This window comes from Cyprinus carpio, chromosome B24, assembly GCF_018340385.1.
Source record: "Cyprinus carpio isolate SPL01 chromosome B24, ASM1834038v1, whole genome shotgun sequence".
In the NCBI taxonomy this organism is placed as follows: Eukaryota; Metazoa; Chordata; class Actinopteri; order Cypriniformes; family Cyprinidae; genus Cyprinus; species Cyprinus carpio.
The window spans coordinates 15,445,654-15,470,529 of record NC_056620.1 but is presented as its reverse complement, the minus strand read 5'-3'; the positions used below and the strand labels follow the sequence as shown (position 1 = coordinate 15,470,529).

The window sequence follows — 24,876 nt, the reverse complement described above, 5'->3', positions numbered from 1 at the left end:
ATATATTTCTCAAGAAAGAAAAAAAATATTTACACACACACACATTTTATGTATTCTAATTATATTTAAATTATTATAATAATATATTAGAATCATATAGAATTATAAATCAATATTTTTTTCTATGTAACTATACACACGCACACACATATCCACAAGATAAAATAAGTACATTTACAGTCACAAAATATATATATGTATTGCAAATTCTGTTTGAGGTATCTATTTTAAGTGGTCAGTCATCACAAATAGCAATAAAATGAGGCTAATGTCTTGACCTGCAAGTGCTTTACTGGTCAGTAGGTCTTGTTTTGGAAATTGATTGGCTTAAGGGGGTTACACTTCTGACCGTATGTGAGGGGCTGCAGGTGTTCATCCACCAAACAGAGAACAGCGTGTCTCCCCAGACAGACTGAACACAAAGCTGCAAAGCTGATAAGACTAAACTTGGCAGGCTCGGCAGAAAATACATAGCATGTGTTTGTGTGTGTGAAGCATGTAACAGTCTTTCAGTGCTCAGACACCCACCTTGGCTCTGGCGTCTCTGGTGGCCTCTGCCTCAGCTGCCATGGCTCTCTGCAAAGTGGTGGGCAGTTTGACGTCTTTAAGCTCGACCCGTTCCACTTTGATACCCCAGTTCTTGGATGCAGCATACAGCACAGCCTGTCAGGCAAAAGATGAAACAATGAACAATTTTTATTTAAGGCATTTATATGCTCCAATCCAGAAGAAAATGTTAAAATAATCTTAAAAATAAAGATTTCAAAAATAAGGTTTCCACATGATGCTATATAATAGAAGAACCATTTTGAGTTTCCCTAGAACCTTTTGTGGAATGAAAATATTCCATGGATGATAAAGGTTCTTCATTAACCCATTCATGCCAATAAGGACAGTTTTATTTTTAGGAGTAAAACAACTAAAGATTTCAAGATGTTTTCAGGAAGGGTTATCTTACCTCCATCTGTTCAGACATCTCCTCACGGTCTTTTAAGATGTCTGCCAGACTCTTAGTTCCCAGCATGTTTCGTAATGTAGTCTGTGCAAGCATCTGTGTGGCATGATTAGCATTCTCCACTTTGGTAATAGAGACCGTGGGGTTAAAGACACGATAGTAGACCACTGCGTCCACCATGATAGTCACTGAGTCTTTGGTCAGCACCTGAAGCCAAAATGTGAAAATGAGAAAACACAATATGATATTAAACTCATAATATGTATTAACTGAAAAAAAAATAACAATGATTAAACATTTTCAAATGAATCACTCACCTCTTGTGGAGGGATGTCGAAAGACACTGTTCTTAAATCAACCTTCCTAAATGTGTCCACACATGGAATAATCCAGAACAAACCTTTAAAACAATCAATAAAAACAACTGCTAGTTACAACTGAGCTAAGCAACCATTTTTATGCTTAATTTTAAGAACAGAAATTAATAACCAGGTCCTTTAGCACCGCCTAGGAGTCGTCCCAATCGGAAAATAACTGCTCTTTCATATTCCTGGACAATCTTTTGACAAAAAGAAAAAAAGATTAGGGATTGATATATATAAATAATAATTAAGTTATAAGTGATTTTCACTTAATTCGATGACCTTAATGCTTATGTCAGGATTTATTGATTGATAATAATAAAAATAATTTTTTAAGTAGGTTTTACATTAGGTAATTTTTTTCTTACCTTCATACAAAACCAGACTGAGACAGGAAAAGTAAGAAAGACAAGGAGAAAGGAGAAGAAGGTAAGGAGGTATCCACAGAACCCAGAGCTTCTGGACTGATCACCATCTGATTAAACCCAAAAGCAAGAGGTAAGTCATAATGGCATCAAAATGATCTGAACAAATATATTATTTAAAACAAAACAAAAAAGAGAGAGAGAAAGAAAAAGAAGCCTGGCAAACCTGACTGGAGTATGACTTTTGTGTCACTCTCTTCATTTGCTATAGGTTCAATTTTGTTCCGGGACATCTCAGTCTGAGAAGACAGAGCTATAGACATGGTTAGCAGTTTTCGTTTTCTGCTGGACTGATTAAATATAGTTTAAGTGAGATATTTAAGGTGATTTATATATGTTCTCTTTTTCCACTACCGCCCATTTTCACACGCAACATAACATGGAACTTTGCATGTCATGTCTCTAAGCAACAAAACTGAGCTCATGTTAAACCTGAAAGTCGATTACTTGTTTACTCATTCTTTGAATGAGGCCTTATCATATATCATCATATCATCTTTTTGTTCACACATTCTATGAGCAACTGTTTTTTCTTCATGTACAGATGCATAATGTATTTGAATATACAGAATATGAGGCCTAAAATAAATATTTTTTCCTATTATATCTTGTATTAATGAATAAAATAATTAGTCCAGTTAATATTCATTCTAAGTTAGACTTAGAAAATATATTTTAAACCTGAAAAAAATGCATATATATATATATAGATAGATAGATAGATAGATAGATAGATAGATAGATAGATAGATAAAATAATAAGTTTATAAGTATTTTAGTACTCTGAAGAAGCTGCATAATACATATTTACAGATATTTCCCAAAATTGAAAAAAATACAAATTATATATATATATATATATATATATATATATATATATATATATATATATATATATATATATATATATATATATTGGTACAGTATATTTACTTTGCTGGGTAAACCTTTTAAGTCTTTTCGAGTGCTTTTTTTCTAATTTAATATACTTTGTTTGTGTGTGTGTGTGTGTGTGTGTGTGTGTGTGTGTGTATATATATATATATATATACATACACACACACACACACACAAAATATATTAAATTAAAAAAAATGCAATCGAAAAAGACTGAAAACATTTACCCAGCAAAGTGAAACACGCCCACAACCGAGAGCGCAACTATCATTGGACATGTGCACACACTGCACGCTCCTCTGTTTTATGCTCCAGACGCGGTTTAATTCCGCACGGAGAGCGTCCTTTATTTATCCCAAAACATGTCAGAGATTATTAAAACCTAAATATCGTCTACAAGTGCAAATGACGTGAAATGTAGGATACTTTATTTGTTTTCCTGTAAGGTGCCTTTGTTCCAGCTGTATGAGACGCAGATGCAGTCATTTACACGCGGCAAGACATTATATTGTTTTTAGACGCTGCCACCTTTAATGAAACGAGGTAAGCACAACTTTTATTGATCTTTTTTCAAACTGCATGAACTGAATAGACTGTCCAGACAACGCCAGCAGAGAAGCTCACATTATTGTAGCCAAGAATTGATATTTCACAGTTAAATAAGATTATATTTTTTTGTTTTGAAACTGTTTTCCTTCAGAAATACACATTTATTTTTCTTTTGTATTCCCAAAATAATGTTGTTCTGTTTAATCGTTTTTATATTGATGAATCTATTGATTCACTGCGATATTTAATAAATGCATATAATCTCCCACCATTGACTAAGACTACTGTCTCTGCACTAAGATTTGTGTTTGATTTGTGCTCACAGTCAAAAGGGAGTCTTATCCATATGAACCTCTTTCGGATAAACCGGTAAGCCTAAGCCTATAACTGGGGAGGTATTCTATAATGTTATCAACCACAGCAAGCTTTAACAGTTTTTTTTTTTTCTGTTTTCAGGGTGGTTGTAATGGGCCACAGGGGACTGCTGCAGTTGTGTGACCTTTGCAAGCTGTATAATGAGGAGTCTGTCCACACCCCATCCTCTGTGTTTGAGCACGAATGGGAAAAACAACAGAATTGCAATGAGGTAACTGTGAACAATAGCCAGGGACAAACACCTTGGTTGTACTTGTTTTCATTGTTAAAAGCATGCTTTGAATGAGATTTATTGTTAATATTTTATTCATACAGAGGTTGGACTTAGAAGAGGATTCTGGAAGAGAGTCACTGCTGGTCTCCAGAAATACCAACACTGGTTACTCTCTCCTTTATGCAATATGGGTGACATTCCGTCCAGCCTTAGTCAAAGTTGCGCTTCTGAGACTGTCAACTGATATTTTTAGCATTTTAGTTCCTTTAACTCTCAGGTATGACTGTGATTCTTATTTCAAGTCAAGGCTAGATTAAGTTGTTCAAAAATACAGTTATATTGCCAAATATTAATACAATTTAAAACAACAGTTTTCTATTTGAATATCACATTCCAGAAAAATAATTTTGTATTTAAGCACCAATAATAATTGATAAAATCACCAAATCAGCATATTAGAATGATTTCTGAATTAACATGTGACATTAAAGACTGGAGTATTGGCTGCTGAAATTCTCTGATCTGTTTTTGTACATGTTTTTAACCTCAGGTGGGTTATCCTGTTCTCTGAGAGGCAGGCTGTGTTTGACTGGGCAGGATACACATATTCTTTGGTGGTGTTGGGAGCAGTTTGCTGCTGTGCTGTTTCTCAGCATCACTTTGAGAAACATAGTAGGATAGTTGCAGCCAATGCACAAGCGGTTCTAGCTGGCTTCCTCTACAGGAAGGTAAAGGTCTTATTAACGGTCTCATTATCTCAGTCTCCAAACAAAAAAACAGTCTGCAACTTTTTTTTCACAAATGTTTTGTCATGTCACACTAAAAGTATATTAATTTCTTCTTTATTCCATTGTTCGTGTTCCCTCCATTACACCCCCCCCCCCCATACATTTAAGACATTGCCTTTTTCCCATAGTTCTCAACAGCAATCCAACACCACTCGGGGGACAGATTTATTAAGGGAGGTTGAAAAGGTTACAGAGCTAGTGGTCACATTAGCTTGTCTTTGGTCCACTCCCCTGAGAGTCGCTCTCTGTCTGGGCTTACTGTGGGGAGAATTGGGCCCAGGTGTTCTAGTGGGGGTGGCATTGCTACTAGTCCTCATCCCTGTCAACTCTGCAGTAGAGCGCAAAGCCAAACAACTTCAGGTTAGTAAAGGCCAGTCTGCTCAAGAAGATTTCCTTGGGAGTTTGCATGTGAAAAATAAGAGATGAAGCATGTTCAGTGTATTTCTGTAAATGCTCTGATGCAGATATGTTTTATAATCTTTGTTTGTTGTTCCTCAGAGAACTCAGCTGATCATCATGGAAAGGAGTGAACAACTCATCAAGGAAATGTTGCATAAATACCAGGTCTTTTCTGTTCCTAATCCTCTCACATGACGCTGACATTTATAGTCCTAACCTTCTTGAATTTGTTTCAATCCCAGTCAGGGGTGCTTTTAGTCTTAGGATGGCTCAGTCACGTATCTGAGCATGAGCTGATTTAGATTGGAGGAATATTTCCTGCCTTAAGGACAAAAAAAATCTAACTCAGTTCTTGCTTGAATTACTAATTTTTAATTATCGCAGTAATTATCAAACCGCAGCATTTCAATCAATTCCCAATGGACAAAATCAAGTCCTGCTCCACACTTTTTCTCGTTGGAGAGGCCGTTGTGCTTGGATGTCAGTATAGGGTTAAAAAGACAATTGCAACTTAGGTTTTGTGGTGATTAAAAAAACCAAAAAAAAAAACAATAGCATTTCTTTGACAGTAATGGTTTTATTTTTGTGATTTCACTTGTTCAATGTTAAGTTCCATGTTGGCTGTCCACATACAAGGCATTTTTATGCATAATTAGAAATCATAGAAAACTGTTTCATTTTGTATTTTTTTAAATTATGAAAATGTTAATGTCTTAAATTACATGTCATGTTATATTACAGCAAAAACAGAAGTGTCAAATTAAACAGTTTGAAACAAATGAAACCTTATTGAAAAATAAAAAAATGTAGGGTGTGGACTTGGTTCAGTCCATCAGTCGTTGATTGGATGCAGACAGATATGTTTACAGTAAGATCAATAACATGCATTTAGGTGAATTTTAAGGTGAACTATCCCGACTTTAATCTGTCTTTGTGTAGGCGCTGAAGTTTCTCACATGGGAGTCTTGGTTCCAGCAAAGAGTTACAGAGTCACGGGCCAGGGAGCTGGAGATACTAAGAATTCTGGGATATCTGACAGCATTCTCTATGCTCAACTCTATCTGTATGCCTTTCTTGGTGAGTGCTTGATATTCAGGAGAAATACCTTCATGAAAAAACTGTCACAACTTCACCAGGTTCATCAGCAAGATGGGCTGCCCATCAGGTTTTTTTCAAGTGCTACTAGTTATCTTACTATATAATCTAGTCAAGAAACCTTGTTGGTTAGTGTTTAGATATTCTATATCCTTATTAAAATTCAGTTTTTTACTTAGTACTGCTAAACTACCCTCTGTGAATTTGACTTCAAATCACCTTGTCTCTCTTCTCCAGATGCACAGGGGCTTACTAGGTAAACAAATCCACAGAGCTCTGAGATTAAAACCCAAATCAAAGTCTATCATAGATTACAACCTGAGGTCAGAACATTTTGGTCCCCATCATTCCACGCTTTCATCAAAATGGACATAACCTGTCACTGGACAGATGAACTTAATATCTTCTTTGACCCATATTTCCCATACTCTTTAACTCTCTGTGCAGGTTGGTTTCTCTAGTATTGCTGTGTTTGTGCTGGTGGATGATGGGAATGTTCTCACACCGTCTCAGATCTGTACATCCCTCTGTTTCTTCAGATTGCTCCGCCCACCTCTGCTGGAGCTCCTTGGGCTCTTCTGTGTTCTCAAGCAGGTAGCATGCATGTGACAACATCAAAACAAACTTTATTGAAGATCTTAAATCTAAAGTTTCTTAGTATTTTATTAATATCAGCATAATTTATGCAGGCACAGCAGTCTCTTTGCCATCTGGAGAAGATCTTTCTTAGAAAAGACTTGGGCACCACTCAGTTAGTTACTACAAAAGGTAACGTCACCATATATGACAACTCACTGATGCATGGAGAAACAAGTTTTTTTTTTTTTTTTGCTGTAAAGTGTTACCCGGTCATGTGTTACAGAAGAGCTTCCATCTGATGGCTTCCAACAGCCATGTGACAGGTATGTTTGTACTTGTTTATTTGTATTTTATAACATATATATTTATTGTTTTATAATGTACTGTAATTAATCTATTGAACACCCTCATGTAAACACTTAGTCTGCTAAGACATTTTCATGTTTTAAAGAAGTCTCTTATGCTCAAAACAGTAAACCAATCATATATGAAATATTATTACAATTTAAAATAATTATAATATATTTTTAAAATAGAATTTATTTCTGTTATCTAATCTGAAATTTCAGCCAGCATAATAAAAATACAAATGTTTGAGTGCATGTTACGTTATCCTTGAAAATTTGATTAGGCAGAGTCCAGAACATTGGGTAAAGCACAGTGCGTGACCTGACCCGTCGGTCTTGGTTGTCCAGTACAGATCCAGCATTAATATATTACAATTGCTTTAATCCAAGACGAACATCAGTGCAGTTAAGAGCATTAGCAGTGCTTCTGATTTTAATATCTTTCTGATCCCCTTGAGAGAATGTATCATGCTTTTCTTACACTGTGTTCTATGTACTAGAGTGGCCTTTGTGGTTTAGTCATGAAGGTTAGTGCAGGTTAATAAAGGAAGATATGCACAGAATCACAGGAATTGCTGGTCACAGGATGATGATGACCAGTAAAATATCATTGGAAAGACTGAACAGGGCTGCCGACGTTTTCTTTTTATCCCACATTAATGAGCTTGTGTTTCTCCAACCTGCTTGTTCTTCTGATGCTGGCACGGCAGTTTTACCTCAAGTACACTGTATCTTTATAGTCTAAATATTTTTGATGTTTTGATTTTTACAGGTGTAAAGATAAGCACAGTCATTCTGATGAGAAAAGTGATCACGATCTATCCCAAAAAGTATGTACCAAAAATTATTTTAACTGATTTAAAAAAAAGATATATTTTAAATTATTTATTTATCTTATATATATATATATATATATGTATTCAAAATTAGAATTGTCATCTTTCAAAATCTTTAAGAATAATACAAAATGTATTTATAGAAGAATGTCTCAGCTGCTGTTTCCACAAAATAAAAGTAAGATTTTTAGTGAAAAACCAATTAAAATAATGAAACAGTTTATTTTTAAGTGAACTACCCCTTTACCTAAAGAGGTTCTGTTTGCTGAATTTTATGTAATGATGTGGTTTTGTAATTTTAGGGCAGTGGAAAGGCCCGCATGCTGTATTTGAGGGCCTTCGGCTGGCACTGGCTGTCAGTTTCTTTGCTTGTCTACCTGTCTGTGTGTGCTGTTAGTTTAGCACAAGATGGCATCCTGAGTGTGTGGACGGGTGAAGCCAAAGAAGTTCAAGGCCTGGAAGGGTGGAAAGAGCTCAGAAACTCACGACTGTCTGCATACGCACTGCTCGGACTCCTGCAAGGTTATTGTCAACCTGTGACTTCTTATTTGAGAATGTGTATTTGTTAACTTATATGCTTTTGTATTGCAGCCTTCCTCGTGTGCTGTGCAGCCTACTGTCTGACCTGCGCCTCTCTCAGGGCTTCTCATATACTGCACTCAAAGCTTCTGTCTGATGTTCTTCACATGCCTATGCATTCCCAGAAGACTGACATGAGACAGCTACTGCAAGCATTCACTCAGGTGAGTGTTGTCCTCCAGGAGGCGGTGTGGAGCAGAGTTCAAAACAAGTGAACTGAAAAAGGCCTGTTTGATTATACATGTAGCAGGTCATCACTGTTGTGCGCTTGAGGAAGTATATATTATATAACAGATATAAGCAAATATGATGGAAAACCAAGATAGATCTTCCTTAATCCCGTTTTAACAAAACCAAACATTGTGATCTCATGTTGGATACGGATATGCAGGTGATTGATGAAGAGCTGCCCAAACATTTGCACAGCTGGTTGAAGAGCCTTTTGGACATATTGAGCACCATCACTCTGATCTGCTTCATCATGCCGGTTTTCAGCCTAGCTGTCTGCCCGCTGATAATCCTCTTCCTCCGTTTACAGGTACGTCAGTTTTCCCAGAATATATTGACCTGAAGGTTTCTACATAAGCAAATCACCATTTTACATCAAGAAATGTTTACAAATGGTTGTTATACAGGTATTAACATTTCTTTTTCTTCTTTCAGTCACGCTTTTATTCAGCCCACAGTCATATCAGACACATGGGGGCAAACCCAGTTGCTTCTCTGGAGTGTGTAACACAGTGTGTTGAAGATCCACTTTCTGGGCCAAAACATAGGGAGGTGTGTCTGACACACTGCCTCCAAGCCTTAAATCAAAACCTGCTGGTCAAGTACAACAAAATCAACACAGAAAGGTTAAAAAAGTTTTTTATATACATTTTGTTTATGCTCAAATATGATCATTATGTGAAGGATTCTGAGAGGTCCACTTGTTGTGAACTGATTAAAATAATATAAATGAAAAAAAAAAGTACCAACATTGAAATAAATCACCTAGTAAATCATCAGTGAATTTAATGATTAACCATCTATTGTCTCACTTCAATAATCTAACTCCCAAAGTGTGTGTGCTTCTGCCAGCTTCTTATGGCTAATAAACTAGATTATTTTTTTTTTTAAACAAAATTATTGGCACTGATGTATGTACACAAGTTGATGCAAAAAAGGTTGGTTGCTGAAAACAGGATAAGAGATTTAGCCTTTTAGGTGCTCTGCAAGTTTTGTTTTGGCCTGCCTCCTGAACTACAGTACACTAGGGGGCGCCATTCAAGTATAATAAACATCTGTGATTGATTATATTATAGCTTTTGCAACTGTTTTTTTTATGGAGGTGTCTTGTATTTTCAAGCCAATTAAATATTGTACATAATTTTTATAATAAAATTTTATTAATATACACGTAAACATTTACTAAACATGTCACATTTATTGCAACCCATACAGCAGCATTGATTAGTATGATTTATGACCTGTGTGCAGTCGGGCTGCGTTGCGGTTAGATGGCATTGCTGGGATTGTGCTGTTCCTGGTCACTCTGATTCTGCTGGAGACTGAACCGGACTCAGGGCTTGTGGTTCTGGCATTGATCTGTGCCTTCAATGTAAGTTCATCTGTTCTGATACTTAACCCAAGTTTTGTTTGATTAATTCATAATGATTGTAATTTTGTTACAGATTAAAAAAGCTGTTCACCGATACCCTCAGGCTGCCTCTGATATCAACATGGACATGCTGAGCATGCAAAACCTTTGTGAATTTGCCAAAGTGGAGAAGGAGGTACAGGGTAACATAATACTTATTTAACAAGTAAATACTTCTCTTTGTGCTTGCCGGCTCACACTGCTCCACACCTAACCCTACATGGTCAAATACATTGTGTACTAAATTCCAAAGAGGATGCCTTGTCACCTTTTAAGTGTCACTGGATGTCACTTCCTCTCCATGGAAATGGACTGAGCCAACTGCCCCATTTTACCTTAGGCAGCATGGAAAAAATCCTACAGACCACCCAAAGACTGGCCCCAGTATGGAGAGGTGAAGTTCAGGAACTATGAGTCTGAAGCCTCCTCTAATGGCACACCAGCTCTCAGAGGAATTAATCTCACCATTCTAAAAGGGGAAAAGGTACTTTGAATATTTGTTTGTTTTCTCGCCAAAGATTTACATACTGAAAATAATGAATTAATTTGTAATTTTATTTATTTATAAGCCTAAGACTTCCATACTGATAATAAATAAGTTAATGAATCTATTTATATTAATATTAAATTTATTTATAAGCCTAAGTAAACTAATTACTAATTTATGTCAATATTTAAATAATTTTATTTATAAGCCTAAGATTTTTAGACTGATAATAATCGATATCAGTATGTATTTTATTTATTTTTATTTTTAATCAATATTTCTTAAGTGTTAATCTCAAATGTAAAAATAAATACATATTATATTAATCATTTATGTTTGTTGTTAATTTATTTAATTAATAATTTTACTAATATTTTACTATCATTGTTATAAGGGTTACATTTCTATAAGATAATGTATTCATTTTAAATAATTTATTTAGAATTCATTGATTATGCTTATGTATTTATTTAATTTTCCACTGAATATATCCGTATTTAAACCTCAAGGTGGTTTTTGTTTGTTTGCATGTGTATAGATTGGGGTTGTAAGCAGGGGGAAGACCGACACCGATGCTTTGGTTAGCAGTCTGTTCCGGTCAGTGGAGGCCAGGAGCGGCGCTGTGCTGATTGACGATATAAACATCGCCCGCATGGGCCTACTTGACCTTCGTAGCCGTCTGCAAATCATTTCTCAGGTTAGTCAAACAATCTTATATTTGCATACAAGAGAATGATGTCGATCTAGCTCAATCCAGCCACAGCAAAGTCTGGAGGCGAAGGAGTGTTGACAGGTAACAGAACTATTTAACTGGGTGTGGTAGAAGGAATGCTCTCCAACATTGTGTGTAATGTAAAACTAGCTTTAACCAGGCTCCGCCAGTAACAAGCATTATCCAGTTATTGAAGTCACTAATGAGTTGTGGTGTCCCGCGTGTTACAGGTTCCCGTACTGTTCTCTGGTCCCCTGAGGGCTAACCTGGACCCATTCGCTCAGCATACTGACGCACAGGTGTGGTTGGCTCTGGAGCTCTGCCATCTGAAGGAGCTTGTTCGACTATTGCCTGCTCAGCTGCTGCACCCTGTACAGAGGACCTCCCTCGCTTACAGGTGTGTGGGAAACCAATCTTTGTGATGCCTCTGGCCAGTCTTACATGTTTATATACCAGAATATAGTCGATCTTCATACAGTTATATAAATGGCTGATTTAGAAAATATAGTAGCCTATTGCAGAGATGTTCAAATCAAGGTCCAGGTGGTCTATATTATTTTATTTGTATTTTTTTTATTTACTTAATCACAACATTAATTTTATATAAAATTTCCAAAATATGCATTATAAATCAAGTTGGGTACCATAATATTTTGTAAAAGTAAGAAATAAAAAAGTAAATAAAAATCTATTCTATTGAAAAAACTAAATTTAATATTAAATTATCTGTTACTAATAATAATTTTCATACAAATAAATCAAATAAAACATAATCACACAGATTACACGTTTCTCATTTGATTATTAAAAATGGTATTAAAAAGTTCTATTAAGTGAATTTTGCAGATTGGACAAACATAAATAATTGAGCAGATTCATTGTTTCCCACAATAGGTTACTTATGTTTACATGTAGAACGAACTGCATCATGATATGATTCACGTTCCGTCTGGAATCAATCATAAGTCTAGATCTGGACCGTGGCTCTGTTTTATTACCTCATGAAACAATATAGTTTTCTCTATGGCAACCTTTGTGTACTGGCACAACAAACAAGTGGTTGTTATGGGTTAAATATTTCTGTTTTTGTGTTGTGAAAGCTTTGGCCAGAGGAGGCTGCTCTGTTTGGCCAGAGCCCTGCTTGCAAGGGTCAGAATCCTGCTTGTGGAAGAGGCCCTTCCTGGTGTAGACCTGGAAACAGAGGACCTGGTCCGACAGTTGATCCACACAGAGTTTAAACACTGCACTGTACTGTGGCTCACTCAGAACCCGCTCACTGTCATGCACACTGACAGGTCAGGAGCAACAATCCTTTATATAACAAGTGACTCAACCTGTCATTAAATGTCAAATATTCCAGTAAGGTATTTATGACCTTTTGTTTCTCCTTCAGGGTGCTGGTTTTGAATAAGGGACAAGCTGTGAACGTTGACGCCCCTTCCACTCTCCTCCAGCAGGGGCCGCTGTTCAGTCAATGAGACGGGACCTTGCTCTTACATCCAATTATTAATCTGTTATCGTTTACTCATTTCTTGTTGACCAAATACTTAAGATATTCGTTTTACATCATACATTAGGTTCTCTAAAGCACAGTTTATTCAGGCATTAATTAATAAAGGTTTTGGGCAGATAATAGTGAATAAATGATTAAACAAAAAAGTGACAAGTGAAACAGATTTTGAAATATTAGAGCAAATTGGGGAGGTTATTTTAAATGTATTTTCCATTTTATATTTTACAATATTTTAATAATTTATTTAATTTGATAATATAATTATTATTTAGTAAAAATTTTATTAATTTATTAACTTAGTTAAAATAAGTAATAATAAAAAAAAATGTTTAATGTCATGCACAAGCAAAAAAAAATTGCCAGTTTATAATGTTTACAAACTTGACTTTCAAGATACCTTATATATCTGTGATTTTTAAATAGGGCTGTCACTTTTCTTTCAGCTGATGTCAGAGCAGAGTTTGATATTTTTGACACTTTTGATACTCTTTTGACAGTGTTTTACAAGAAGTAGAATATGCATATGGAAAATACACCTGCAATATGATAAATAATAAGCAAGCAAGCAGCAGGTCTTCCTTTCTAAGGGCTGTTTGTGGTTATGCACAGCGGCCGTTTGAGCTGTTTGTTGACACATTCTCATCTTCTCAATTTCCTTTGCTGTTATTGTCAGTTAATTGCACATTAGGTTGCATGAAGGAGCCGTTTTTTTCACAACAGTTTTCCACATTGTAACTGTTTGGATGACAGATAAAAATACTTTGTTTTAATTTTGTTGTTGTATTTATTTTTTAAGGCATGTTACAACTTGTATGGAAATTTCTGAATTAAAAAAAATTATATATATAAAAGCAATATATATTTGATTTTTATATATATATATATATATATATATATATATATATATATATATATATATATATATATATATATATATATATATATATATATAAGCTGCTCTCATTATAGCTACATCATGACTGGGTTTCCCCAGTATTGCATATTGTCTTATGTTCAATTTAGTTTTTTCTAGAGTTTCTCTGCACATAAAATAGATGTTTTTTCCTTTTAGAAGTAAAAATAGAACAGCACTAAGTCAGTTATTGCCTCAGCAGCCATATCTGAAGCAACTGCAAACTACATGCACTTGTGAAAAATTGGTTGCGACACAAACCTTTCACTTGACTTATAAATAATCCCACTCTACAGCTTCCACCCTCCACCTGAACTCCTCTTCAGATAGCAGATACTAACTGATTTTCTGAGCAGCAGTGCAGAAATGAGGGTGGCGATTGCGGTCTTGTGTCTGATGTGGCTGTGCTCGTGTGAGAGCCGAAGGCTGGGTCGCTGTGATGTTGCCCGTATCTTCAAGCAAGAGGGACTTGATGGATTTGAGGGATTCTCGCTAGGCAACTGTGGGTGCTTTGGATTTTGGATTTTCAGTACTGACTTGCAGTGTTTGGCATATCTGATTGTATTAACTAAATCTTCAGTAAACGTAAAATGTATTATAAAACTGGTCATAATATGTTTTATTCCCTTTGGTTTTGAACTTAATTTCAACAGATGTGTGCACGGCCTACTGGGAAAGCAAGTTTAAGACCCACAAAGTGCGTTCAGCTGATACTGGGAAAGACTATGGGATCTTCCAGATAAACAGTTTCAAATGGTGCGAAGATGGCACTCCAGGTGGAAAAAACTTGTGCAAAATGCCCTGTTCAGGTACTTTATTATCTTGAAATATATTTCATGTGACCAAAAAACATATTGAACACTACTTGTATTAAAGTGGACTAGTAGTTAAAAATTGACCAGAATTATTTGGATGTTGCTGCATGAAATACAGTGGGGGTCTGAAAAATATGATTCAAAATTGTATTTAGAATAAAAAAAAAAATACAATTAATTGTATAAATATTTGTTTCAGAAGTTATTCTCACAAAACAATTGGTGTAGAAACAGTTTTCACTCAGAAACTGACTCCACTGTATCTGTGCTTTTAAACTTTGATATTACATTTTTGTTTATACATGTTTCCCATTTGATAGATTTGCTTCAGGATGACCTGAAAGCTTCGGTTAAATGTGCAAAGCTCATTGTGAAAACCGAAGGACTGAAATCATGGCAAGTATTCATTGCATATATCCTTGGGCACAACTGACAAAGCTTATTTGTCTCATTAACAAAGGTCGCTTGTCCCTTTAGAAATTTGGCCTCAAGCTATGTCTATCACTGCATTATATCTAGTTTATTGATCTGTTGTGCATGTGCGTTTTTGACATAATTGTAATGTTGATCTTTGTGTCTGCAGGGACACCTGGGATAGTTACTGTAAGGGGCGTAAGATGTCACGCTGGGTGAAAGGTTGTGAGGAGCACTACTAAAGGCCTTGATTGCCTGCAGGAGATTTAATTATCTAAAATGCCCTCAGATTATGTACTAATGCATTTAAACTCTTGGTTAATGTGACTTTTAAAACTAAAAGACATTGTCATTTTTTAAATTTTGTAACCTTGATCTTGAGATGTGTATTAAAACATCTTCCCAAATTGTTTATAATTATTGCTTTGCAGTGCTTTTCAATCTCATATTTGGCTAAAGCTTATGCAGCAGCAAATTGTGACAGATAGTTTGTTTGATACTACTAGATAGTAGCGGTGGGCTTGCTTTTATTAAAATTGAATGATCAGTCAATTTGAAAACCTAAATTGATTGAATAGTACTCTGAATATTGGACACGTCTCCCTCAACATCTATGCTCATTATGTGTCTCAAATACAATTTCAGGTGAATTAAATAAAACTATATGAACACATCCATGGCAAAATTTACAGTTAAAAAAAACATATAGCCCATTTCATTAACTGATATAATATTTATAAACGTTACAAATTTTGTACCTTTATATAACTACTAAAAATAAAAACAGGTGGTAATTGAGAAAGCCTTGTAGAAACTCTAAGGAATTATCTTATGTTTTTTCACTGTAAACTAAGGTGGTATGTTGTTTTTCACTTCCAAAAACTAAATTTGTGTTAAAATTTTCTCTCAGAAATTGCTAGTAAATTGCACAATTAATTACAACAAAACAAAATAACACATTGGGTTAAATGTGAAAATTTGAAGTAAAAAGACTGAAATAGTAGGCTATTTTCTTGTAAAAGGTACTCCAACAATCTGCTTTATTTACAATGAAAAAATCATTTTTACAGTGTACTTAATATTGTTAATGTATTAATTAGGGCTGTCAAATGATTAATCACGATTAATCACATCCAAAATAAAAGTTTTGTTTACATAATATATGTGTGTATACTGTGTATATTTATTATGTATATATAAATTCACACACATGCATGTATATATTTAAGAAGAATATGTTATGTTTATATATTAAATATATTTATATATAATATAAAATATAAGAATATAAATGTATATACATGTAAATATTTTCTAAATATATAATAATGTGTGGTGTATTTTATATATACATAATAAATATACCCTGTACACATACATATATTATGTAAACAAAACTTTTATTTTGGATGTGATTAATCGTGATTAATCATTTGACAGCCCGAGTATTAATCTTTCAGTTTCACTTTTCACTCAAAGTGTTATGCTAAGAACATGCAAGTGACATGCACACAAATACATAACACCATTATTGTAACACAACACCAAAATGCAATATTAATATTAATTTAGCAACGTAAGATGTAACATAAACCCATAATGTACGTAACTTAACAGAAAAATCTTAAGAATAGTTTTTCACCATAAACTAAATTGACTTGCTTTTCACGTCCAAAAACTAACTTTAACAATATTTTACTGTGAAATTATAATTAAGAAGTATTTCCACAGTTTATTAAGCAGGTTTTTTTTGTTTTACCATAGCATTTCTACACTTTTTAACATTAAATGAATTAATGAAGTCCATCCATCATCACAAAGATTTAAAACTCCACCTGAGTGCAGTTACAAACACTAATTATCATTACCATAACCCAATTGATTAGTTTCTAATGTCTTTGACATTTAGCAGACAGCTGATTTCTAGCTTGCAGGATGGGATGAGGGTGAACCTCCCCATTTTCATCATAAACTAACCTAACCGTATTCTAGTTCTGATTAAAGCCATGTGAAGAGCTGTTTGGATCTTGTTCGGGTGGAGAATGAGATGCTTGTGTTGTATCTCTAATAGGCTAAAATCACCCCCCTCTCCAGATGGGAAAGGGTTTGTTTCTTTAATTCTACCCTGTGCCTCCAGAGTAGTGATTACAGTCATATCTATAATTACCAGATCCTGAGTGTGTGATGTGAGTTCTCCTGTCGAAGCAGAGGACTGATTAGTTTAATTGGCTCCGTAATTAGCAGTGTGCTTTAAAGTCTATGCTGTCACTAATTGCAGACCAGGGTAAATCGCATACAAAGTACCACATCTTTTTGGTGTTAATGCGGTCCAGTTCATTTGTCTTATGTCTGGCTCTAACTCTGCCTGCCAGCTGGACCCCCTGAAAGCTTTCTGAACTCTGCGTCTATTTAAATTCATGGCCCCTACCGTGTTTCTCATAAACAAATACAAATGGTGTAATTGCCAGGAGGAAATCTGTAGAAATGAGCTTGGATCTGTGTGTAAGGTATTTTTTCTTGCGAGTGAAACTTGCAAAAGTGTTTGAGGAGCAGAGATAAGGATGTTAATTCTTTGTATGTGAATACAAGATAAAGCTATTAATGTTCAATATCTGCTAATCACATTAAGAGTTGTTTATCGATAAGATCCTATATGCAGATTTTTTTGTTCCATGATGAATCACAAAACAGATTTCAAAAAATCCATTAACTCGAAAAAACACTTTGAGTTTTTGTTTGTGATTAAGCATTTATGTGGCATGATTTTAGAGCCATAAAAACATACTGAAACATCTTCGCAATTAAATATTTTTAATCCATTTGTACACGTCCAATTCCTGTCTCAAAAATATACAAAAGTATTAACAGCACATTTTAAATTCAAACACACAATGTTACTCACGCTCACAGAAACACATCTTCCTGTACAACCAGACGTCTGACTGATTTCCGTATCTGATACACTATCACTGATGCTAACCAGTTTAATACTTTTTAGCTTTGATATTTTCTATATGCAGTATTGTAAAAGTGGGTGGTAAAATATTCACATGCAAAAAAACTGCATATATAACAGTGGCAGCTTTGCAGTCACATCATACAAAAAATATGTACATTTTTATGAATTCATCTTTTTTCTTTTTGACAACATCCTCATAGGCTGCAGAGCAGAACAGTCACTATATAAGCCAATGATTCTGTTCTTTAAAGAACGATTGCAAATGTTTTTTGCTACCAAATGATTAATTGTATGCACATTAACTATACATGATATTGTGCCATCATTGGCAATGCATGAGAAATGTTTGCGATTAAACAGGCCTCTCATTTCTTGAATGAGACACATTACTCTAATTCTCCAAAAACCTATGATGCTGTCTTTTAATGCTCTTTTGGTGATTCATTTCTTTACTGTGTCACTGTCCCTATTCGCTGTCACAAGGAACTCTTAGTTCTTCTTTTTTGTGGTTCCCACTTGTACTTGCTTTAATTACAGTAATATAATTGCTCACTGTGTTTGGTACCAATTAGTATTCACCTTCTCTTAGTACCTTCAGGTCAGTCTCTCTGACAAGAAAAATGAAATGGAGAAGAAGGTCATGGGAATGAGCAGGAAACTTGTAAACTTAAGAAATTTTTGAGAGCACAACATTTGTACAGAAATGCGATATGTATGTAACTTTTAGCTAGCATTATTAAATCATACACTAAACTAACCACCAGACGAGATTGTTGCTGCTCAAGCAACATAGATGACAAAGGCAGAAAAATGTAGCTGTTTTAAACGTGGAGATGATTCTTTAAACCTCCATGCCGCTGTCTATCTTTGGCGTCTTGGAAATCCAGAGAGTTGATTGGTTAATGCTCGTTTTGGTCCGTGGTGTACTGATAAAAAAATAAAAATGTATTAAATGAAATTTAATTATTCATTAATTTATTGAATTAATAAAAATAAACTCATACAGTTTTGGAATGATAAGAGGATGAGTTGATGACAAAATTTTTTTTTTTTAATGAAATATGCACCCTCTATGGGTAGGTCTGTTAATATCTGACATATGGATTTTTTGTCTGTGCATTGTGAATCAGGCCGATTTCCCCACGTGAATCTCTGTGTCTCTAAAGTTTAATAGCACAATGCATGAAAGACTGGACACACTATAAGAAACACGAAGCAAAACAGCTGTTATTTTAATCCTCCAGGTCTTATGATGGTATTTAATCATGAGAACAAGTGGCAAACATCGTAAAACAGAGAAGCATCATCTGTTAAGGAGTTAAGACGTTCATCCAAAAGCTTTGAACTCGCTCCAGGAAGCCTTTTATCGTATAGAGCGCACTCAGTCATTGCCAGTGATTAAATGCATTGTCTGAGGATCCCCTCATCTGCCACAGTGATCGGAAATATGTTAAAAAGACATCACTCTGTGGGGGCGGCAGCCGTATAAACATAATAAATTACACAAATAAGCTACTATATAATGTCCTGTCAAGCACTGGCCGAGGGTTAAAGGGAGATGAACTGTGTTTCATGCTCTATGTTGAGGGGCGGGAGTAGAGGACGGGAATGGCTTGCTTCAGCAGTTCCCTGCCGATCGGGATATTGATGGGAACTCAAGAAGTCGAGTTGGACACTGTCTCCTATGCAGTGTGATGTAATGTTTCAGGCAAACACCTCCCCCTTTATGCCAAATGTGCACTATAATAACAGTGTTGATGGTGATTAGTTTGGGCTGAGCTGTTTTGCCAGGCACAGTTTTAAAAACAGCTGAATCTAATTAATCACGGTAAAACCTCTGGGTTAGAGAAAAAAATGGAGGATGGTGTCAGATCTCGGCTAGTGAGCTGAAAACCTGATTAATCAGGATGCAAAGGCTGTTAGTGAGACACTGACTTCCTGATGTGTCGCAGTATTTGGATGATACTGTGCATAATAGGACAGCGCATTAGCATTAGTCTGACAGAGTTTACAGTGATTTGATCTTAATGGCTCACCTCTTGCTTAACATCTGGAAACAGCACGTTCCTGAAGCCACCAGGATCAGCAAGAGGAGAGGTATGGTAGGGATAATCACGTATATTAGCAGCATACCTGGGAAAGGAAAAAAACACACTTTGACTTCCATTTTCATACAGGCATTTATTTTAAGTTGAATTCTGGGTTCAATATGATTGAGACTCAATAGACAAATAGCATTTGTGGTTTAATGTTGACTACTGCAAAACTATCATTTTCACTCACCTTTTTATCTGAAAAATACAAAAAAAAAATCAAGGGTTACAGTGAGGCAATAGAAGTTATTGGGGCCAATTTTTAGAAGATTTAAAAGCAGAAATGTGAAGCTTAAACATTCATAAAAGCGCTAACAAAAAGTTACTGTTAAAGTTACTGTTCAAAAGCTTGGAATATGTTATTGTTTTAGAATTTGAAAGAATTCTCTTATATATATATATATATATATATATATATATATATATAATATATATATATATATATATATATATTATATATATATATATATATATATATATATATAATTATATTATATATATAAAAATTGCAATGATGCTAATTTGGAGAACAAATCATATTTCTTATTATTTATGATTCTTTGATTATTAGAAAGTCCAAAAACAGCAATTATTTGAAACAGAAATCTTTTGTAACATTAGAAATGTCACTTAAATGTGTCCTTGATAAATATATTTTTTTAATTATTTAATTAGTATATTTAATAAGTATATCTGACCCAAACTGGATGAATGGGACTATAAATAAATATTCTGTTAAAACTTGTGTTATAATTGAAGCTTGTGTTCAATGAAGCTTTTTATAAATAATTTTTATAGTTGATTTAGGGATTAGTGTTAATGGCATTCTGCTGCCATGGCAATAATGTAACTTTACACAGAAAAGCATTTGTGTCACACTAAAACTAACCTCTAACATACATATAGTTTAAGTCTTCCACTGATAAAAGTATTTTAAAATTTTAAGATTGGGCTCATTCACCTCCATTTTATACTAACCTAGATCACTGCTTTTCTTTTTTTTCTTCTTTCTTTAAAGAGAGAAAGAACAAATTGAACATTTTTGTGGTAAGCAACATTATACCACAAATGCTGGGCTTAACTGAACTTTATTCAGTTATAAACTTCATTGAACTTAACTGAATATTAATTTAATTAATTTTAAATCTAATGTTACTTGAGGGCCCTGGCATTATAAGTAGAGGGTTCTCATCCTGATCGATGGGAGGTGTTCTCCTCTCCTCTTGTTCTTCTGAGGAAAGATCTGGAGGGCACATTACCAGATTAGTGTCAACACGTCTGTAACTCTTCAAGTCAAATGATGACAGATTTGACACCTAGTTGCTTACCAACATCAGGGCCTCCAGGCGTGTCGCTCTGCACTTTTACCAGGTAACTTTCTGCTCAGAACAACAAAACAGACATTGTAAGCTAAACCACTTTAGAAGGATGAATTCAGGTTAATCAGGTCTCTTTGGACAGTCATATAAAAAAGTTCACAATGCAAATCACCAACCCGGTTCATACTTGCAGATGAAATTGTGCTTCATATTGCACCTATCATCATTCCACTGGTAAAGATATGGCCCGCCAGGCCCAGCGAGAGCTGTAGGCTGGTGATACATCACCACGCAAGCTTCTCCTCCACAGGATGGTTCATCAGCATACCAGTTTCTGTAGAACAGAAGTGCTCATTTTAATGACTGTTTACCTGAGGTACATTTCTGCTTTGAAAAGGCCTCAGATCAGTCACATCTCACCTAAACTGTGAGACACATCCATCTGTCCACCTGTACAGGTTAGGACACGAGGCGAAGTTGCCAGGCTCCTGTGCGGTCTCGTCCTCCACCCGTGTCAGCCCAATCCAGAAGTCTCCGTCTGTGATGCCTGACCCGCTGGTATCACCGTTGGAAGTGGAGACGCTGAGTTCCTGCAGAAGATGTTCAATGTGCTTCTGCTCTGCAGTGTTCTCAATGCTCAGCAATGAACCGCCATCCATGTCACACGCATGCTGAGCCTCCCGGAATGCAACACGACTCGACACATCCCTGAAGTAAGCGATCTTATAGCACGGATGCTCAGGAGTACCCTGACACACGGTCTGACCTGAAGACACAAAATTAATACCGTATTTTTTGCGATTTCTTGTTCTGCATAACATTTGCTCCAGTAGAGTACAGTATAGATAGATGATAGATAGATAGATAGATAGATAGATAGATAGATAGATAGATAGATAGATAGATAGATAGATAGATAGATAGATAGATATGGGTGTTTAGATAGAGAGATTTGGATGTTTAAAGGATGCTCAGTTAAAGGCTGAGCTAAGAGGAAAATGCATGGAATTGTTATTAAATCATAAACAAAGCACTTCTATTATAGAGAACACTTAAGATACACTAATAGGCCCAGCAAAGAGAACTGTGATTAATACATAGACTGTTAAAAGTCTAATAATAACATTAGCTCTCTGCCCGGGAGGTACTTTAAATAATTGCTTGGTCCAGATCTGCTATATCATCAATCTGAGCCCAGTAATGGGCCGGGTTTAACTGGGGGAAAACTGGACTCAGCATTTTCTCTACCAATTTCCTTAGCTTTCTTCCTCAATTCCTGTCTGTGTAGCACAGTTTCACTCCTTCCAGCATGGAATGTTTTGGCAGTTCCGTTCTTCAAAATTGCCACTTTCTTGTCACCTTTTGTTAAACCCTGATCTCATCTCAAAAACTGCTCAATTTCAGTTCCCCATTGTGCATTCTTTTTTTTTTTTAGTGTTTTATAGACATATTTTTTTTATTATTTAATTTTTTTTATTTTTTCTTTCATAATCATTTTCTTTTTTCATCCCATTGCTTTATTAAGACAGGTTGGAGACAAGCTTCAAAAATGATCTTCAAGACAAATCATCTTTGGGGAAGAGAAAGCTATGAGCTGATCTGTAAGATTTTATAAAAGAATTTATAACGTTTCTGAGAGATGCTTTAATTATAAAATAAAGTTGTAGAGGTGAATAAGAATGAGCACTCAAAAGCTGCCGCACAGAAAATCAGTTTGAGAAATTACACAGGTGAAAAAAATGCATAGATTTGATCAAAATTCCTTAAAGTAAATATAACTTTAACAAAAAAAAAAACGAATACTTCTTATACAGACTAGTGGTGTGACAGTGGGTTTAAAATAATACTTAACGGGACAGTTCATACAAAGTGAAAATGTAATCATTTACTCATCCTGATCCCTGTTCCAAACATGTATGTCTTTCTTTGTTCTATGAAACACAAAAGTTAAGTTATGATTTTTCTATAGTGAAAGTGAATGGTGACTGAGGATGTCATTCTGCATTCAGGTTTGAGACAATCTGGATTATTAAATAATATTTTGGTCTGAACTACCCTTTAAACTCGACTAATAGCTATCATTTGAGCACGATTTTACCACAAATAACTGCATATTTTGATACATTTATCCTCACTGGTGTAATTTCTCAAAGAAATTAAAAGAATGAAAATAGCTTCATACTAAATAAACTGAAACTTACCACTCACAACTCTCGCGCCATGGCTGCACGAGACCAGGAATGTCAAAGCACAAAGGATTCCGACTGCCGCGCGCATCCTCGCGTGTTTCTCTTGAGAAGATGATGGAGTGAACTTCAAACAGACTTGTTCCAGTCAGGCGCCTTTTTAACGTTTATTGGAAGAGTCTGTTCTTCTTAGTGTTCAAAGACATGATTTCCACCGAGCTGGTCTGACACTCTGAAAAGCACCTTTGAATTCGAGAGAGAGAGAGAGAGAGATTGAGGGAGAGAGAGAGACGCGCGCCTCCACTCACGAGCGCGTGGCTGGCTGGGCTGTACTGCAGGTAATCGAACAGGGCGCAGATGTTCATCAGGTCCTTCATTAAATGAAACACGTCTCAGGGTCGACACGCGTTCTCCAGTTATAAGGTGGATGATGGGGCAGGTCACAAACACATAGTTTTAGTGTATAAAATGATTTAAGCGTGATTGGGTCAATGGTTGAGGTGAAAACACCCTTGAATATTATGCATCCAATTTAGGGAACCAAAAAGAGCAACCGAATTATTATGTCTCCGTTCGTAGGTTTGAAACAAAATTGAAGTTATACAGACCTGGAGATTGTAGCCTATACGTCAATTCTGTCAGTAGGCTATAATACAATTATGCTGCAGTATAAACAGCTGGATTTGAATCAGTTTCATTTATGATCTATGGTTTAGGCAATCTTTTAGACATTTTAGACAAGTGACATTTTTCTTTTTAAATCACTTTTATTGTAATATTTTCTGTTTAGTTTCAGCTAATTTAACTAAAAGTCTTCTAGGTACCCTGGGACCTCAGTTGTCTCAAATGATCCTGATGTAAGTTTAATGTAGCTCTGGATGGTCAACAACTTTCATAACAATATCACATTTATACAAGTGAAGGTAATTACATTTCATGTAAAGGATGATGCAAATTCAGCCGGTCAGTAGATATTCTTTCCATTGAGCCTTAATGACCCTTTTTATTTACTTATTTATTTTGCAATAATAACCATTTTATTGTAGGCTACTTTATAAAATATAGACATAAATACTGATTTGATTTTTTTATTATTGTGTGAAAAGAGAAAGTCTGCAAGAGATGACTTAGAACTATTATAAAACCGTTTTGAAGTAATTATACAAAAATATTTGACCACAGAATGCTTCAATTGACCAATCAGAATCTAGGATTCCAGTTTATTTAATTCTAAAGAACCATAAAATAATACAATTACCATTTTAGAAACAAAACAAAGTGAATTAGGATTGACAGCAAAATTATGTGCACACATAAATAGATGTATCCTGTTTACAAAATCAGACCTCCCATTAACAAAATCATCTCTTCTCAGCTGACACCCTTCATCTCAGTTATTTATCTCTCTTTACTTTTAAAAAGTTGT

The 24,876-nt window shown here is 35.2% G+C and overlaps 3 protein-coding genes and 1 pseudogene across 6 annotated transcripts; 2 read left to right on the top strand and 2 right to left on the bottom strand.

The window, feature by feature from the left end:
• Positions 1 to 2,283, bottom strand: part of LOC122142253 — a 14,078-nt pseudogene extending 11,795 nt beyond the window's left edge.
• Positions 2,284 to 2,889: 606 nt separating this feature from the next.
• Positions 2,890 to 13,559, top strand: LOC109057842 (multidrug resistance-associated protein 1-like). 4 transcript variants are annotated; one of them, XM_042752124.1, is made up of 23 exons: positions 2,890 to 3,182; positions 3,514 to 3,557; positions 3,645 to 3,774; positions 3,879 to 4,054; positions 4,328 to 4,505; positions 4,674 to 4,925; positions 5,064 to 5,129; positions 5,904 to 6,041; positions 6,507 to 6,653; positions 6,749 to 6,827; positions 6,922 to 6,961; positions 7,758 to 7,815; positions 8,124 to 8,343; positions 8,413 to 8,563; positions 8,782 to 8,938; positions 9,064 to 9,254; positions 9,880 to 10,000; positions 10,074 to 10,175; positions 10,380 to 10,523; positions 11,065 to 11,223; positions 11,469 to 11,635; positions 12,339 to 12,533; positions 12,632 to 13,558. In XM_042752124.1, exons 2-23 carry the CDS (start codon positions 3,535 to 3,537, stop codon positions 12,714 to 12,716), a joined length of 2,979 nt encoding a protein of 992 aa, XP_042608058.1. In that variant the 5' UTR covers positions 2,890 to 3,182; positions 3,514 to 3,534; the 3' UTR covers positions 12,717 to 13,558. The 4 variants fall into 4 exon arrangements, with proteins under 4 accessions (XP_042608058.1, XP_042608059.1, XP_042608060.1 ...); XM_042752125.1 differs by lacking the exon at positions 4,674 to 4,925 and having other exon boundaries at positions 12,632 to 13,559; XM_042752126.1 differs by lacking the exons at positions 2,890 to 3,182; positions 3,514 to 3,557 and having other exon boundaries at positions 3,734 to 3,774; positions 3,879 to 3,962; positions 12,632 to 13,559.
• Positions 13,560 to 13,957: 398 nt separating this feature from the next.
• On the top strand, positions 13,958 to 15,310 carry LOC109088608 (lysozyme C-like). Its single transcript, XM_019102772.2, has 4 exons — positions 13,958 to 14,166; positions 14,318 to 14,473; positions 14,800 to 14,875; positions 15,063 to 15,310. Exons 1-4 carry the CDS (start codon positions 14,031 to 14,033, stop codon positions 15,133 to 15,135), a joined length of 441 nt encoding a protein of 146 aa, XP_018958317.1. The 5' UTR covers positions 13,958 to 14,030; the 3' UTR covers positions 15,136 to 15,310.
• A 2,377-nt stretch (positions 15,311 to 17,687) lies between these two features.
• Positions 17,688 to 24,009, bottom strand: LOC109088609 (chondrolectin). Its single transcript, XM_042752162.1, has 7 exons — positions 23,466 to 24,009; positions 21,685 to 22,030; positions 21,441 to 21,598; positions 21,274 to 21,324; positions 21,102 to 21,188; positions 19,889 to 19,985; positions 17,688 to 18,778 (listed from the first exon to the last, which is right to left on the bottom strand). Exons 1-7 carry the CDS (start codon positions 23,539 to 23,541, stop codon positions 18,694 to 18,696), a joined length of 900 nt encoding a protein of 299 aa, XP_042608096.1. The 5' UTR covers positions 23,542 to 24,009; the 3' UTR covers positions 17,688 to 18,693.
• Between the last annotated feature and the right edge of the window lie 867 nt (positions 24,010 to 24,876).

Excerpts from the sequence above, each read along its gene's own strand:
- LOC109057842 (XM_042752124.1), top strand. The coding sequence starts at position 3,535 with ATGAACCTCTTTCGGATAAACCG. Across the intron at positions 8,564-8,781 it reads CTACTGCAAGCATTCACTCA|GGATATGCAGGTGATTGATG; the intron begins GGTGAGTGTTGT and ends CATGTTGGATAC. Across the intron at positions 11,636-12,338 it reads AGGACCTCCCTCGCTTACAG|CTTTGGCCAGAGGAGGCTGC; the intron begins GTGTGTGGGAAA and ends GTGTTGTGAAAG.
- LOC109088609 (XM_042752162.1), bottom strand. The coding sequence starts at position 23,541 with ATGCGCGCGGCAGTCGGAATCCTTTGTGCTTTGACATTCCTGGTCTCG. Across the intron at positions 21,325-21,440 it reads CATCTGCAAGTATGAACCGG|AAAGTTACCTGGTAAAAGTG; the intron begins GTTGGTGATTTG and ends TGTTCTGAGCAG. Across the intron at positions 18,779-19,888 it reads TTCCAGATGTTAAGCAAGAG|TACACCACGGACCAAAACGA; the intron begins GTGAGCCATTAA and ends TTTTTTTATCAG.
- LOC109088608 (XM_019102772.2), top strand. The coding sequence starts at position 14,031 with ATGAGGGTGGCGATTGCGGTCTTGTGTCTGATGTGGCTGTGCTCGTGT. Across the intron at positions 14,167-14,317 it reads GGGATTCTCGCTAGGCAACT|ATGTGTGCACGGCCTACTGG; the intron begins GTGGGTGCTTTG and ends TAATTTCAACAG. Across the intron at positions 14,474-14,799 it reads GTGCAAAATGCCCTGTTCAG|ATTTGCTTCAGGATGACCTG; the intron begins GTACTTTATTAT and ends CCCATTTGATAG.